The sequence below is a fragment of the Ipomoea triloba genome, chromosome 9, assembly GCF_003576645.1.
Source record: "Ipomoea triloba cultivar NCNSP0323 chromosome 9, ASM357664v1".
Lineage (NCBI taxonomy): Eukaryota > Viridiplantae > Streptophyta > Magnoliopsida > Solanales > Convolvulaceae > Ipomoea > Ipomoea triloba.
In genome coordinates, this window is record NC_044924.1 from 2,698,059 (window position 1) to 2,710,589 (window position 12,531).

The following is a 12,531-nucleotide window of genomic DNA, read 5'->3' on the forward strand; positions in this document are numbered from 1 at the left end:
TTTTTTTTTTTTTTTTAAATTTTTGTCCAGCTTTTAAAATAGTCATATTTTTGTCCACTCTCCTATTTTTCGTCCCACTTAAGTCATTAACCCTAGTGGGATCAGGTAGCCAAGGAGTGTCCCAAACCTCTGTGTTTAAACTGACAAATTATGCTATGGATCCGGGTTTATGTTCACAATTTTAGCTATATGTTCACAATTTTAGAACTATATGTTCACAATTTTAGAACTCTATTTTTCACAATTTTAAAACTCTACATTCACTCTTCTAAAAAAAAAAAAAACTCTATACTCACAATTTTATATCTCAATATACAAAATTAGATTACTCAATATTCACAATTTTGAACTCTATATTCACAATTTTGTTATATAGATTCAAAAATTGTGTTATACTGTTGAATATAAAATTATGAATATGAAATTGTGAATATAGAACTATGTAATTGTGAATATAGAATTCTGTAATTATGAATATAGAGTTCTAAAATTTTGAACATATAATTTTCAAATTGTGAACATAAAGTTTTAAAATTATGAATATTGACTCGAGTCCACCTTCCAGGTTCACGACATAACAACCGGTTTAAATCATTTCCAATCCTGCGTCTGCTTCCACTTCTAATTAAGTCCTGGGCGCCAAAGTACTCCGCCACTTCTAATTTATGTAGATTTTAACTCACTATTCATGAAACACGGTACTTATTCAATCACTATTCAATTAAATAAAATTTTGTCACATTAATTGACAAGTTCCATCTTAAATTAAAAAGTGATTAACAAGTTTAAATGCATTTAATATTTCCTTCATATAAATATTTAAGCCTTTCCCTTTATGGCATGGCTCAAAATTTGTTGTTAAGGTATGCATTTATTCACCTTTTCAAATTAGGTAAAAAATAAACCTTTCCAAGTTTGGAAATCAAGTTAGGTAAAAAACAAACATTTCCCTTTATGGCAAAATTCAAAATTCCCGATAAGGCATGTATTTATTAACGTTTCCAAATTAGGTAAAAAATTTTATTCGGTAATAAAAGCGTATAATTTTATATAACGTAACCGTTACAAAATATAAAAAAATTTAATGCCGAATTTTCGTATTAATTTTAATATTAAAATAACAATATGTGATATAATATAAACACATTTGGAATAAACATTATGTATAATATATTGTTGCTATTTTAACCTATTTTGTAAAGGCTATATTCCATATTCTCCCATGCAGAATTCCACCAACTTTTTTCCACTCTGCAACATTCTATTTTCCTAGATATAGTATGTGCATGGCGGATATAGTATATACATATAAGATAACGCCGAAACTAGAAATTTAATGAATACGATGATTCCAGGCGACTATCTTGATTCGAATGAATGTTTTTACCTCGTTTTACTTGATTATGTGAAGGCCATTTGTGCTTATAAATTCTAGGAAAACCCAGTTTTTTCATGTATAATATATATATAAGCTAAGCTGTGTGATATAGTGCTGGACATACGTAGCTAAATCATCTAAAAAATGGAGAATATTGAGACTACCGAATCTGTTGTAGTTAACAGGTGAGGTGTGTGTGTTTATATATGTTGTTCATTTTCATTTCATGCCAGAATTATAGAGAATGGAGAATGCAAAAAACATTAGTAGTTAAAATGTGTGTTCATGTTACCATGTTTTCGCGTTAGTGTATTTGTGAATTTGTTATTTATTTAAGGTTCATCCGTTCGTATTTCAAACAAAAAAAAAGTTTTTTTTAGCTGTCGGGATGGAGACGAGGTAACTTTGTGAGTGTGTCGTCTGTTTTCTTGCTAATCTGCCTTTGTGTTCTTGCTTAGATTCTAGCTTTTATCTGAAATGGATCGGTTGTGTTGAAATCTTGTTTGATGTTTTGTTTATATCTGACAGATTGATGTGATTTTCATATGTGCAAATAGAGAATTGGTTATACATGGAATTCCGATTATGGAAGATTGAATTCCATCAGATCGAGTTGTATAAACACTTCTTTTAGTGCAAAAAGTAAAATCGTTGCTTGTAGTTTTTTTTTTTTTTTTGGGAAGAACAAGCTGCACGGAGAAAGCACAGAACATGTTGATGATTAAGGGGAAATCACCATTTTTTTTTACCTTCGATCATTTCTCAATTGTCAATGTTTGTTCCTAATTTTCAATTTCAATTAATTTGATAATTGCATTGTTAAATTTTTTGTCAATTAAACTATTTGAGGATCAAATTAAAGAAATTTTAAGAATGAGAAGATCGTCAATTTAGTCCACTGGAATGGTTTACTTGATTCCTTTTTTTGTTAGGAGGAGGTTGAGAATTTTTATTTTTTATTTTTAATTTAGTTGGGAACTCTTTTTGTCCAAACCTTAAGGGCAAACACATTTGTGATTTTTGGAAGAGTTTTTGTAGAAAAAAAATTTGGGTGTAGGTTTTGAAACAAATAGGGAGTGGGTTTTCTTTTAATAGTTTTTCTTTTACAAGTAACAAAATTTTGTGGGATCATCAGAGTAACACATGCATTAAACCTTTCCATTTGCATCTATAATTCTAAACCTTTCCATTTGCATCTATAATTCTAAAAGTGTGTAATATTTACTACTAAAACTGTGTGTGGAGGTAACACATCCTTCTTCACACCCTAGGTAGAGTGTTTAGGGATTTTAAGTGTATGTACACATCTTTTATATTATTTAGAAGTATATGACTGGATACAATACATTGTGTGAATGTACATTATACTCCTATATCTACGAAAAATACTATGTGTACTTGAGTTCTCTACTCTGAATTTTTATTTCAATGTTCAAAACCCTAATGTAGATACTTGTAATGAGACCCATATAAAAAAAGTAGTTTATCAGTGTTAACCACCTTAGTAAGAATTAGGAATACATGCTATATACTTGTCATTTGACTTGATTACATCAGAGAAATAGTTAGAAGTTTTTTTTAATCTCAGCTTTTTGTTTGTGAAACGGATTGCAAACAGGGTTGCTCACGAGTTAGTTCAGGAAGCCGTGACTGTGTAGGCTGTTTTTTAGTCGCTTTTCTTTCTGTTGTTCATGCTTTAGAGCTTGACTCTTATTAAAAATGAGCAAAATTCTTATAGTGTGTAATATTTACTACTAAAACTTTTAGTGTGTGGATGTAGCACATCCTTCTTCACACCCTAGGTAGAGTGTTTAGCCATTTTGAGTGTATGTACACATTTTTTATATGATTTAGAAGTATGACGGGATACAATACATTGAGTGAATGTACATTATACTCCTATATCTATAGAAAATACTATGTGTACTTGAGTTTTTTACTCTGAACTTTTATTTTAATGCTCAAAATACTTTTAATAAGACCCATATAAAAAAAGTAGTTTATCAGTGTCAACCACTGAATAAGAATTAGGAATACATGCTATATATCTGCCATTTGACACCTTTACATTAGGGAAATAGCTAGAGATTTTTCTAATCAATCTCACCTTTTTGTTTGTGGAACGGATTGCAAACAAGATTGCTCATGAGTTGGCTTGGGACTGTTTTTTGTTCCATTTTTCCTTTCTGTTGTTCATGCTTTAGAGCTTGACTCTGATCTTATTAATATATTATCTTGTTTTTTCTTAAAAAGTTAACAAAATTCTTATAGTGTGTAATATTTACTACTAAAACTTTTAGTGTGTAGATGTAACACATCCTTCTTCACACCCTAGGTAGAGTGTTTAGGGATTTTGAGTGTATGTCCACATTTTTTTTATATGATTTAGAAGTATGACTGGATACAATATATTGAGTGAATGTACATTCTACTCCTATATCTATGGAAAATACTATGTGTACTTAAGTTCTCCATTCTGAACTTTTATTTTAATGTTCAAAATCTTGATATAGATAACTTCTATTTCAGTGCTCAAAATCTTGTTATAGGTACTTGTAATGAGACCCACATGAAAATATCTGTCATGTAGATATCAGTGTTAACATCTTGTTATAGATACTTGTATGAGACTCGCATGAAAATACTTGTCATGTAGATATCAGTGTTAACATTTTATTATAGGTACTTGTATGAGACTCGCATGAAAATACCTGTCATGTAGATATCAGTGTTAACATCTTGTTATAGATACTTGTAATGAGACTCATAGGAAAATACATGTCATGTAGATATCAGTGTTAACATCTTGTAATAGGTACTTGTATGAGACTCGCATGAAAATACATGTCATGTAGATATCAGTGTTAACATCTTGTTATAGGTACTTGTATGAGACTCGCATGAAAATACCTGTCATGTAGATATCAGTGTTAACATCTTGTTATAGATATTTGTATGAGACTCGCATGAAAATACCTGTCATGTAGATATCAGTGTTAACATCTTGTTATAGGTACTTGTATGAGACTATCATGAAAATACTCGTCATGTAGATATCAGTGTTAACATCTTGTTATAGATACTTGTAATGAGACTCACTGAAAATACCTGTCATGTAGATATCAGTGTTAACATCTTGTTATAGATATTTGTACGAGACTCGCATGAAAATACCTGTCATGTAGATATCACTTTTAACATCTTGTTATAGCTACTTGTAACGAGACTTACATGAAAATAGATATAAGTGTCAATGGGAGTAAGAATTAGGAATATATGCTATATATATAGCTGCCATTTTAATCAGCAAAATTAACAATTGTTTGCAGAAAAAGACAAAGGAAACCGAGTGTTAAGGTGTCGGAAGCAGCGGCTGCATCAAGTAATGGGAGTCCTGAAACGAGCAGAAGAAGAGGGAGGAAGTCGGCTAGGGTGGAAAGCAGTGAAGAAGATAAAGGAAAAGAAACTGTGCCTTCAACGGCGGCGTCGGAGAGCACGGTTGTTGAGCAGGGAGAAGACGCGAATTCCCGGAGATCGGCGGTGACCACCACCAGGCTGGTGGCGAGGATATGGGGAGAGTATTTCTCCACGGAGAGCTCAAAGAAAGTTGATGATGAGAAATGGATGCCCTATTATCAATCTCCGAGGAAACCGACGAGTAGTACAAGTAGAAATGAGGTTTCATGGATTGGTCGAACAACCAGGGTAACTTCTGACGGCAACAATGTTCTTTATTGTGGAGTGTCTATCAATGGAGTTTCGGTATTCCCCGGCTCCGTCGTGCTGGTCAACCAGCCTCGCGAGGGCCGAGACTCCACCATTTGTTTTGTGGAATATATGATTCAATCTTCGGACGGAACAAAGATTGTCCATGGACGGGTGATGGTGGGGGCATTCGAGACAGTCCTCGGAAACAACGCCCACAAGAGGGAGCTCTGTCTGATCGAGGATTGCCTCGACTTCCATCCCTGCAACGTCACAAAATCGTTGGATGTTAAAATCCAACCGAAACCATGGCCCATGAAAGAACAAGAAGAAGGCAGAGAGACAGAATACTTCTGTCGAAACCTATACTGTCCTGACAAAGGTGGGTTTTTCAGTTTAAAAACCGATTCCATAGGACTAGGCAATGGCCATTGCCAGTCCTGCAAAACAAGAAAATCCCACGAAGAAAAAAACACATTCTCCTACTGTGACTCCCCTATTAGTTTCACATATCAAGGGATTCACTACAATGCTCTGGACTTTCTCTACATTCCTCCTTCCCATTTAGAGGAGTCCAATAATGGCAATAAAAGTGTCATCGAAGACGAGGATGATTCGATGCCAAAAGCATATGTAATATGCCAGCTTGTGTCGGTGGATACGCCTTCTTCACCTGCACAGCTAAACCCTGAGGATGTAAGTATCATAGTCAGAAGGTTTTACAGACCTGAAGACTTAAATGCAATGGATGCTTACCTCTCCGATATCCATACGGTAACCTTAATCTGCATACATTCTTTATTCTATGTTGTATGGATCAAGATTGAAATATATGTTGTCTAAATGCACTCATGTTCTGAACCTTCAGGTATATTGGAGTGATAAGACAACAACAGTGCCTGTCACTGCAGTGAAGGGGAAATGTGCAGTTTGGACAAGGAAAGATTTTGTATTTATGGATTTTCCTTATTCGCATGAGCATAATTTCTTCTGTGAATATGTAGTAGCAGACCCAGATAATAGGCCAAAATTGCTACCGGTAACTATCTTAACTACCTTCTTGTTATTTTTGGGTGAATAAGGAAATGCCCCGACACTTCTTGAGTGTGTGAACTGGATAAAGTGATCAGCTGAAGTAAAATCAATTTAGATTGTGCATAGTTAGTTGACTCAAACTTAGAAGACCAACATGATACTTCAATTTCACTAAGAGTCAAATTTGAATCAGACTACCTTCTTTCTTGTGACAATCTTGTTTGAACTTTACTTATACTACAAAAAGGATGACATGAACAAAAGATAAATTAGCTTAATTGGTAGATTAGATTACATAATTTTGCCCGGTAGAGCTAGCTCAAGTAGTACATCACTTAACTTAAAGTCAGCACTCCAATGGCAGGGTGAGATTTTACTCCTATAGAATTGACTGAGAGGCTACATGGGGTTTAGAAATAGTCTTACTTAAGTTAGGAAATTTAATGCATGTATAAAAAAAGAATGACATCAACTGTTTTGCTTTTAATTTATGTCTTTTTTGGTCCCTAGCTTTTAGAGGGCTGCTTGGAACTCAAAGAGACAAGCAGAAAGATAGAAGAAGAAAAAGAAGATGAACCAGGCAGCAAGTGTGTGGTTCCTAGAAGTCCCTTGGCTACACTGGACATATTTTCTGGCTGTGGTGGCTTATCAGAAGGTCTAGAAAAGTCAGGTAACAATGGTTGTATATTTTAGTTTAATTTCCCAGTATTATTTTACATTCACTAGCTAGCTTAAAACAAATTGGTTATGGTTTTGGTAACTTACAGGTGCAGCAGTCACAAAATGGGCGATAGAATCTGATCAAAAGGCATCTGAAGCTTTCAAGCTGAACCATCCACATGCCTTCACAGTGGTCCAAAACTGCAACGTTGTTCTCAGGGATGTGATGATGGCCAACGGGGATGCCCACGACTGTATCCCCTCCACTGAAGCTTCATCGTCTGCATCAAAGGTGGACGATGACGTTCTCAGCCGTCTGCCCAAACCTGGAGACGTCGATTTTATAGTTGCAGGACCTCCCTGTCAGGTATATCCTAGTCGTAAAGAACCATAAGGACATAAACCAGAATTGTCAGCTGACCAAGTCCAAACCAAGAATGTCAATAGGCAACTCTTATTGAGAGCCCAAACTTGTAACTTTATGGTCTGATCAACTTGGTTGGGATTGCCTCTAAAAGTTTATCATTCTTTAAAATGAATTGTCATTATGTTTCTGAGCTTTTCTTTGCCTGGATCTGCAGGGTTTTTCTGTCCTGAACAGGTACAAGAAAAACTCGTTGAGTGATGCAAAGCGCACGATGATACTGGCGTTTTTATCCTATGTTGATTACTTCAGGCCCAAGTATGTCCTAGTTGAAAACGTTAGGAACCTCGTCAGTTTTGACAACATGCAACCATTTCAGCTCACCCTTAACTCATTTCTAGAAATGGGCTATCAGGTATACCATGCAAACCTATAACCAAGATTAGCAAGTAATTGCTAAACAACCCAGACCAAGATGGTTAGATTAAGATGGTTAGACTGTGAATTTATAACCCTAAAGTTCTAAGTTTCAGTCCTAGTAGAAGTATTCTATTGACATCTTAGTTTGAACCGATTAATTATGGACAGTGCACCAAGATGCTTAGACTATTTATTCTATAATCACAAGGTTCTAAATTTCACTATTGGTGGAAGTAGTGTATTGGTCAATTATTATATCATGGACCAGGGTTTATATTGCATTATGAACCTAATACAAAAATTTTGTACATTCAATTAACACATATTGTACCTACAGTTAACAAGTCTGTATATGTAAACAAATAACTATAATTGCTGGCACATAATATGATAGCTAATGTAAAGAAATCGTCAATGGCAGGCATATAATGTGTCAACTACAGACACAACATTTAAAAATTATTTTTGGACTAGGATCTACCATGTAAACCTAGTCCACGATATAATTTGCCCACGACCTTCCTATAGTTTAAGCTGGTTTATCCAGTGCACACTCTGTATGGTGGCTTCAACCTTTCTTGTTTCCTTTGGATGACTACAGGTTAGGTTTGGAGTCCTGGAGGCCGGAGTCTATGGCGTGGCACAGTCGCGGAAGCGCGTGTTCATATGGGCGGCAGCGCCTGAAGAGACGCTCCCGGAATGGCCAGAGCCAATGCATGCATTTCCAACGCAAAACCTGAGAATCAAGCTAGATTTGGGCGCAAATTCCCATTACACTGCTGTCCCGAGCACAAGAGCCGGTGCCCCTTTGCGTGCTCTCACTGTCAGAGACACCATCGGAGATCTCCCTGCATTGATAGATGGAGATAATATAGGAACAATGCCGGTACGTAAATTCACAATGATGTTTTTTGAAAAATTTCTTTGATCCCTCCAACCCAGCACAACATGTTTCTTAATCATGTCCAAAGATAATTAGTCTTGTGTTTATTCAGGTTATTTCTTTTATTTCTTTTCCTTTAGAATATGCCTTTTCTGTTGTAACTCCTTACTTATTTCAGGCTATATATACTTGTTTACTCTTTTGGTATAAAGTGAAATATATATACTTAAGCTGTTGTTTCTATATTTTGCATGTTCAGTACAAAAGTGATCCTATTTCCTGGTTCCAAAAAAGAGTCCGAGGAAATCATCAGAATATATTGACGGATCATATTACGAAGAAACTGACTGAAACGAACCTCATTCAGTGCCTGTACCTCTCCGCAGGTCAAGATTGGAGAGATCTTCCTGATAAGAAGGTAATAATATAATGTTCTATAGGTGGGAACAAATTAAAGAGATGGAACATATTTTTTTAATTTTCTTTAATATTTGTGTCCTACTTTCATTTTTTTTTTTTCAGATTGAGCTGCCAAGTACTGGGGAATTTGTTGACTTGAAACCTAAATGGCTGGTTAAGTTGCGGGATAAAGGTTACAAGTCAAATGGTGTTCTTGGAAGATTACATTGGGAAAAAAAATTTCCTACAGCCATCACCAACCCTCAGCCAGGAGGTAAGGTTGGGAGATGGTTTCACCCGGTAGAGCATAGGATAATTTCTGCCCGAGAATATGCTCGATCTCAGGTATATGCACGCTTTTTCATAACATGACGAGATTTGGAATCATTCGCGTGCATTGTAGAGTTTATAACATGTAAATATTTTTGTGCAGGGATTTCCGGACTGGTACAAATTTGTAGGACCTTTAAAGAATATGTATCAGCAAATTGGTAATGCTGTACCGCCACCCCTAGCATTTGCGCTAGGGAGAAAGCTAAAAGTGGCCATGCAAGGAAATAATTCATAGCATATGTATAGCTATGATGACTTGTAGTAACTTACTTACTATACTTTGTATAACATAGAATGATTTATGTATGAGAATATACTTTGATCTTAGGTACATGTACATTTTTTTTTTCTTGAAATGATGAGGTTTAATTTGAAATCATCTATGCATGCATCGTAGAGTTTATATCATGTAAATGTTTGTTTGCAGAAATTTCTGAATTTGTATAAATTTGTAGGGATCCTAAAGGACAAGTACTACCAAGTTATCAATATTGTACTACCGCGACCTCTAGAATTTGCACCGGGGAAAAAGCCCAAAGCGGCGATAGAAGCCAATAATTCATAGCTTAAGTCATAATCACTTGTAACTTAGCTTGCTAATTTATACTCCGTGGTACTAATCAAAATCAATGTTTCATATTTTCAAAAAATAAAAATAAAAATCAATGTTTCATTGTTCATGCAAACCTTAACATATAGGACGACAACACATTTGATTTGACACGGAAAATATTTTAATATAGTTTGTGTACTTCTCAATTAGTAAATTGTAAAATATTTCAGTTTTTAGTTATATACATTTTTTAAGAAAAAAAAAAAAAAAGACAAGATCTTTCCTGAACTGGAAATACTATAATTGCATTTACTTAGTTACCTGATTCTTTGATGAGCAGATCAATAAATAATCCGTCGAAAACTTCACTGTCGTCAATGTTAGAGCTGAGGTACGAAAAGCTTATGCGTTGTTAAGGTGGAGGAGGAGGAGAAGTAATGCCTTCAGTTCTGCCCTTCTGTTATCTTGTTTATATGCTGCGTTTTTATTTTAGGTTGTTGTATATTGATAGTTTTGAGGCCAATTTATAAATTGTAATTTTTAATTTTGGGTTAAAGTGTGATATTTGAACTAAATTTATATGATCTATCATAATAGATAACCTATTAGGTTCGCTAAAAGTCCGTGGCTTAGTTGGTGAAATAAGTGAAAATGGTAATGAAGAAAGTCGTAGTGGTGGATAGGTATGTAAATTTTAGTTGGGTAGGTAAGGATTTTAGGTCATTTTGTATTTTGTACACGTTCGAATTAGCCTTTGTGGTCATTATGAAAGTTGTATCCCTTTGGGTTTAGGTTTCAATGTGACTTGAATCACTTCATTTGGACACTCCTAGCTTGAGATATGCTCAAAATACCTAGACATCGCTTGACAAAGAAACGTGCAAATTAAAGCAGAATGCAGTCACGCTGGCAGTTACGACGTGAATGCCAACATGACATGTTCTTCACTTCAAATGATATTTCTTCATCTCATTTGTTTCTTTGGGTCCCCGGGTCATGTGATACTTCCAACTAACTCTTTTTCACTTTCTTGACCTCTCAGGACTCCTGAAACACGCCTTTGCATCAAGATGATTTCAAAACACATCCAATTGAGCTCCAATTTAGATGATGTTGTTACAACATATGCCTCCAAATCACTTAAATGACAAAAAGGAATCAAATAAGCAACTACTTAGCTTCCGATTAATACGAAATCATATAAGTTTGATATCAATTATGCATATACCTTGAGAAGAAAGTACAAAGAGATAAGGGAATCTTCTTCCTCCCATCTTTTACTTTTCTTTAATACTTGTGTCCAACTTTAATGTTTTTCCAGATTAAGCTGCCAAGTAATGGGAGGCTTGTTGACTTGAAACCACACTGGTTGGTTAGGTTATGGGGTAGATGTTACCAAACAAAGGGTGTTTTAGGAAGGCTACATTTGGAAAAGCTTTCTACAGCCGGCCATTACCAACTTTCAGCCAAGAGGTAAGGTTGGGATATGGTTTCACCCCGTAGAGCATAGGATAATTTTTGTCCGAGAATATGCTCGATTTCGGGTATATGCATATTTTTTTATGATATGACGAGATTTGGAATCATTCGTGTGCATTGTATGTGCGTTCTAGAGTTTATAACATGTAAATGTTTGTAGGGATCGGACTTTAAAGAACAGGTATCAGTAAGTTGGTAACGTTGTACCACCACCCCTAGCATTTGCACAGGGGAGAATCTCAAAGTGGCAATGGAAGGCAAAATTTCATAGCATATATATAGTCATGATGACTTGTAACTTACTAAGTTATCTTAACTTGTATAACATAGGATGATTTATGTCTAAGAATTGAATATACTTGATCTTAGGAACAGGCACATTTTTTCTCTTGACATATGAGGAGGTTTGGAATCATCCATGCGTGCACTATGTGTGCATCCTAGAGTTTATATCATGTATTCTCTCACAATTTAATTAAATAAAATTTTGTCAAATTAAATTGGCCATTCATACCTTCAAGTTTGGGAAGAAAGTTAGGTAATTAAAAAATAAACATTTTCTTTTATGGTTGGACTCAAAATTCCTTTTTTAAGGTATGCATTTATTGACATTTTCAAGCTAGGTAAAAAAATAAAAATAATGAATTCGATAATGTAAACGTATAATTTTATATAACGTACCGGTCACAAAATATAAAAAAAAAAAAATTAATGTCAAACTGTCGTATTAATTTTAATATTAAAAATAACAATAGGTGATATAATATAAACACATTTGGAATAAAAATTATGTATAATATATTGTTGTTATTTTAACCTATTTGTAAAGGCTATACACCATATTCGATCTCTTCCAAAAAAACGCCTCATTTACCAAATGATGCAGTGTTGTTACCATGTTTCCGCGTTTGTGTATTTTGAATTCGTTGTTATTTATTTAAGGTTGGTTCGTCGTATTTCAATAAAAAACAAAAAAAAGTGTCTCAGCTGTCGGGAGGGAGACGAGGTAATTTTGTGAGTGTGTCGTCTGTGTTGCTTAACTTGTTTCCCGTTCATGATCTATGTTAATCTGGTTTTGTTTTCTTGCTAGATTCTAGCTTTAATCTGTAATGGATCGGATGTGTTGATCAAATATTGTTTGATTTTTTGTTTATATCTGACAGATTGATGTGACTTTCATATGTGCAAATAGAGAATTGGTTATACATGGAATTTGAAAACAAGGTAATTTCGTTTTTTTTTTTCGATTCATAGCTTCTAGAGAATGGAGAATGTTGAAACATTCGTGTGCACTGTGTGTGCATTATAGAGAATGGAGAATG

The 12,531-nt window shown here is 34.7% G+C and overlaps 1 protein-coding gene across 1 annotated transcript; it reads left to right on the plus strand.

Moving 5' to 3' along the window:
• Positions 1–1,522: 1,522 nt before the first annotated feature.
• On the plus strand, positions 1,523–9,742 carry LOC116029082 (DNA (cytosine-5)-methyltransferase 1A-like). Its single transcript, XM_031270965.1, has 11 exons — positions 1,523–1,563; positions 4,708–5,857; positions 5,952–6,122; positions 6,629–6,788; positions 6,886–7,145; positions 7,360–7,557; positions 8,164–8,448; positions 8,705–8,863; positions 8,968–9,189; positions 9,278–9,335; positions 9,633–9,742. Exons 1-11 carry the CDS (start codon positions 1,523–1,525, stop codon positions 9,740–9,742), a joined length of 2,814 nt encoding a protein of 937 aa, XP_031126825.1.
• Positions 9,743–12,531: the final 2,789 nt, after the last annotated feature.

Bases quoted from the DNA above. Each gene is read 5' to 3' on its own strand.
- LOC116029082 (XM_031270965.1), top strand. From the start codon at position 1,523: ATGGAGAATATTGAGACTACCGAATCTGTTGTAGTTAACAG. The intron at 9,190-9,277 runs GTATATGCACGC...ATTTTTGTGCAG, and splicing joins GAGAATATGCTCGATCTCAG to GGATTTCCGGACTGGTACAA. The intron at 9,336-9,632 runs GTAATGCTGTAC...ATAAATTTGTAG, and splicing joins GAATATGTATCAGCAAATTG to GGATCCTAAAGGACAAGTAC.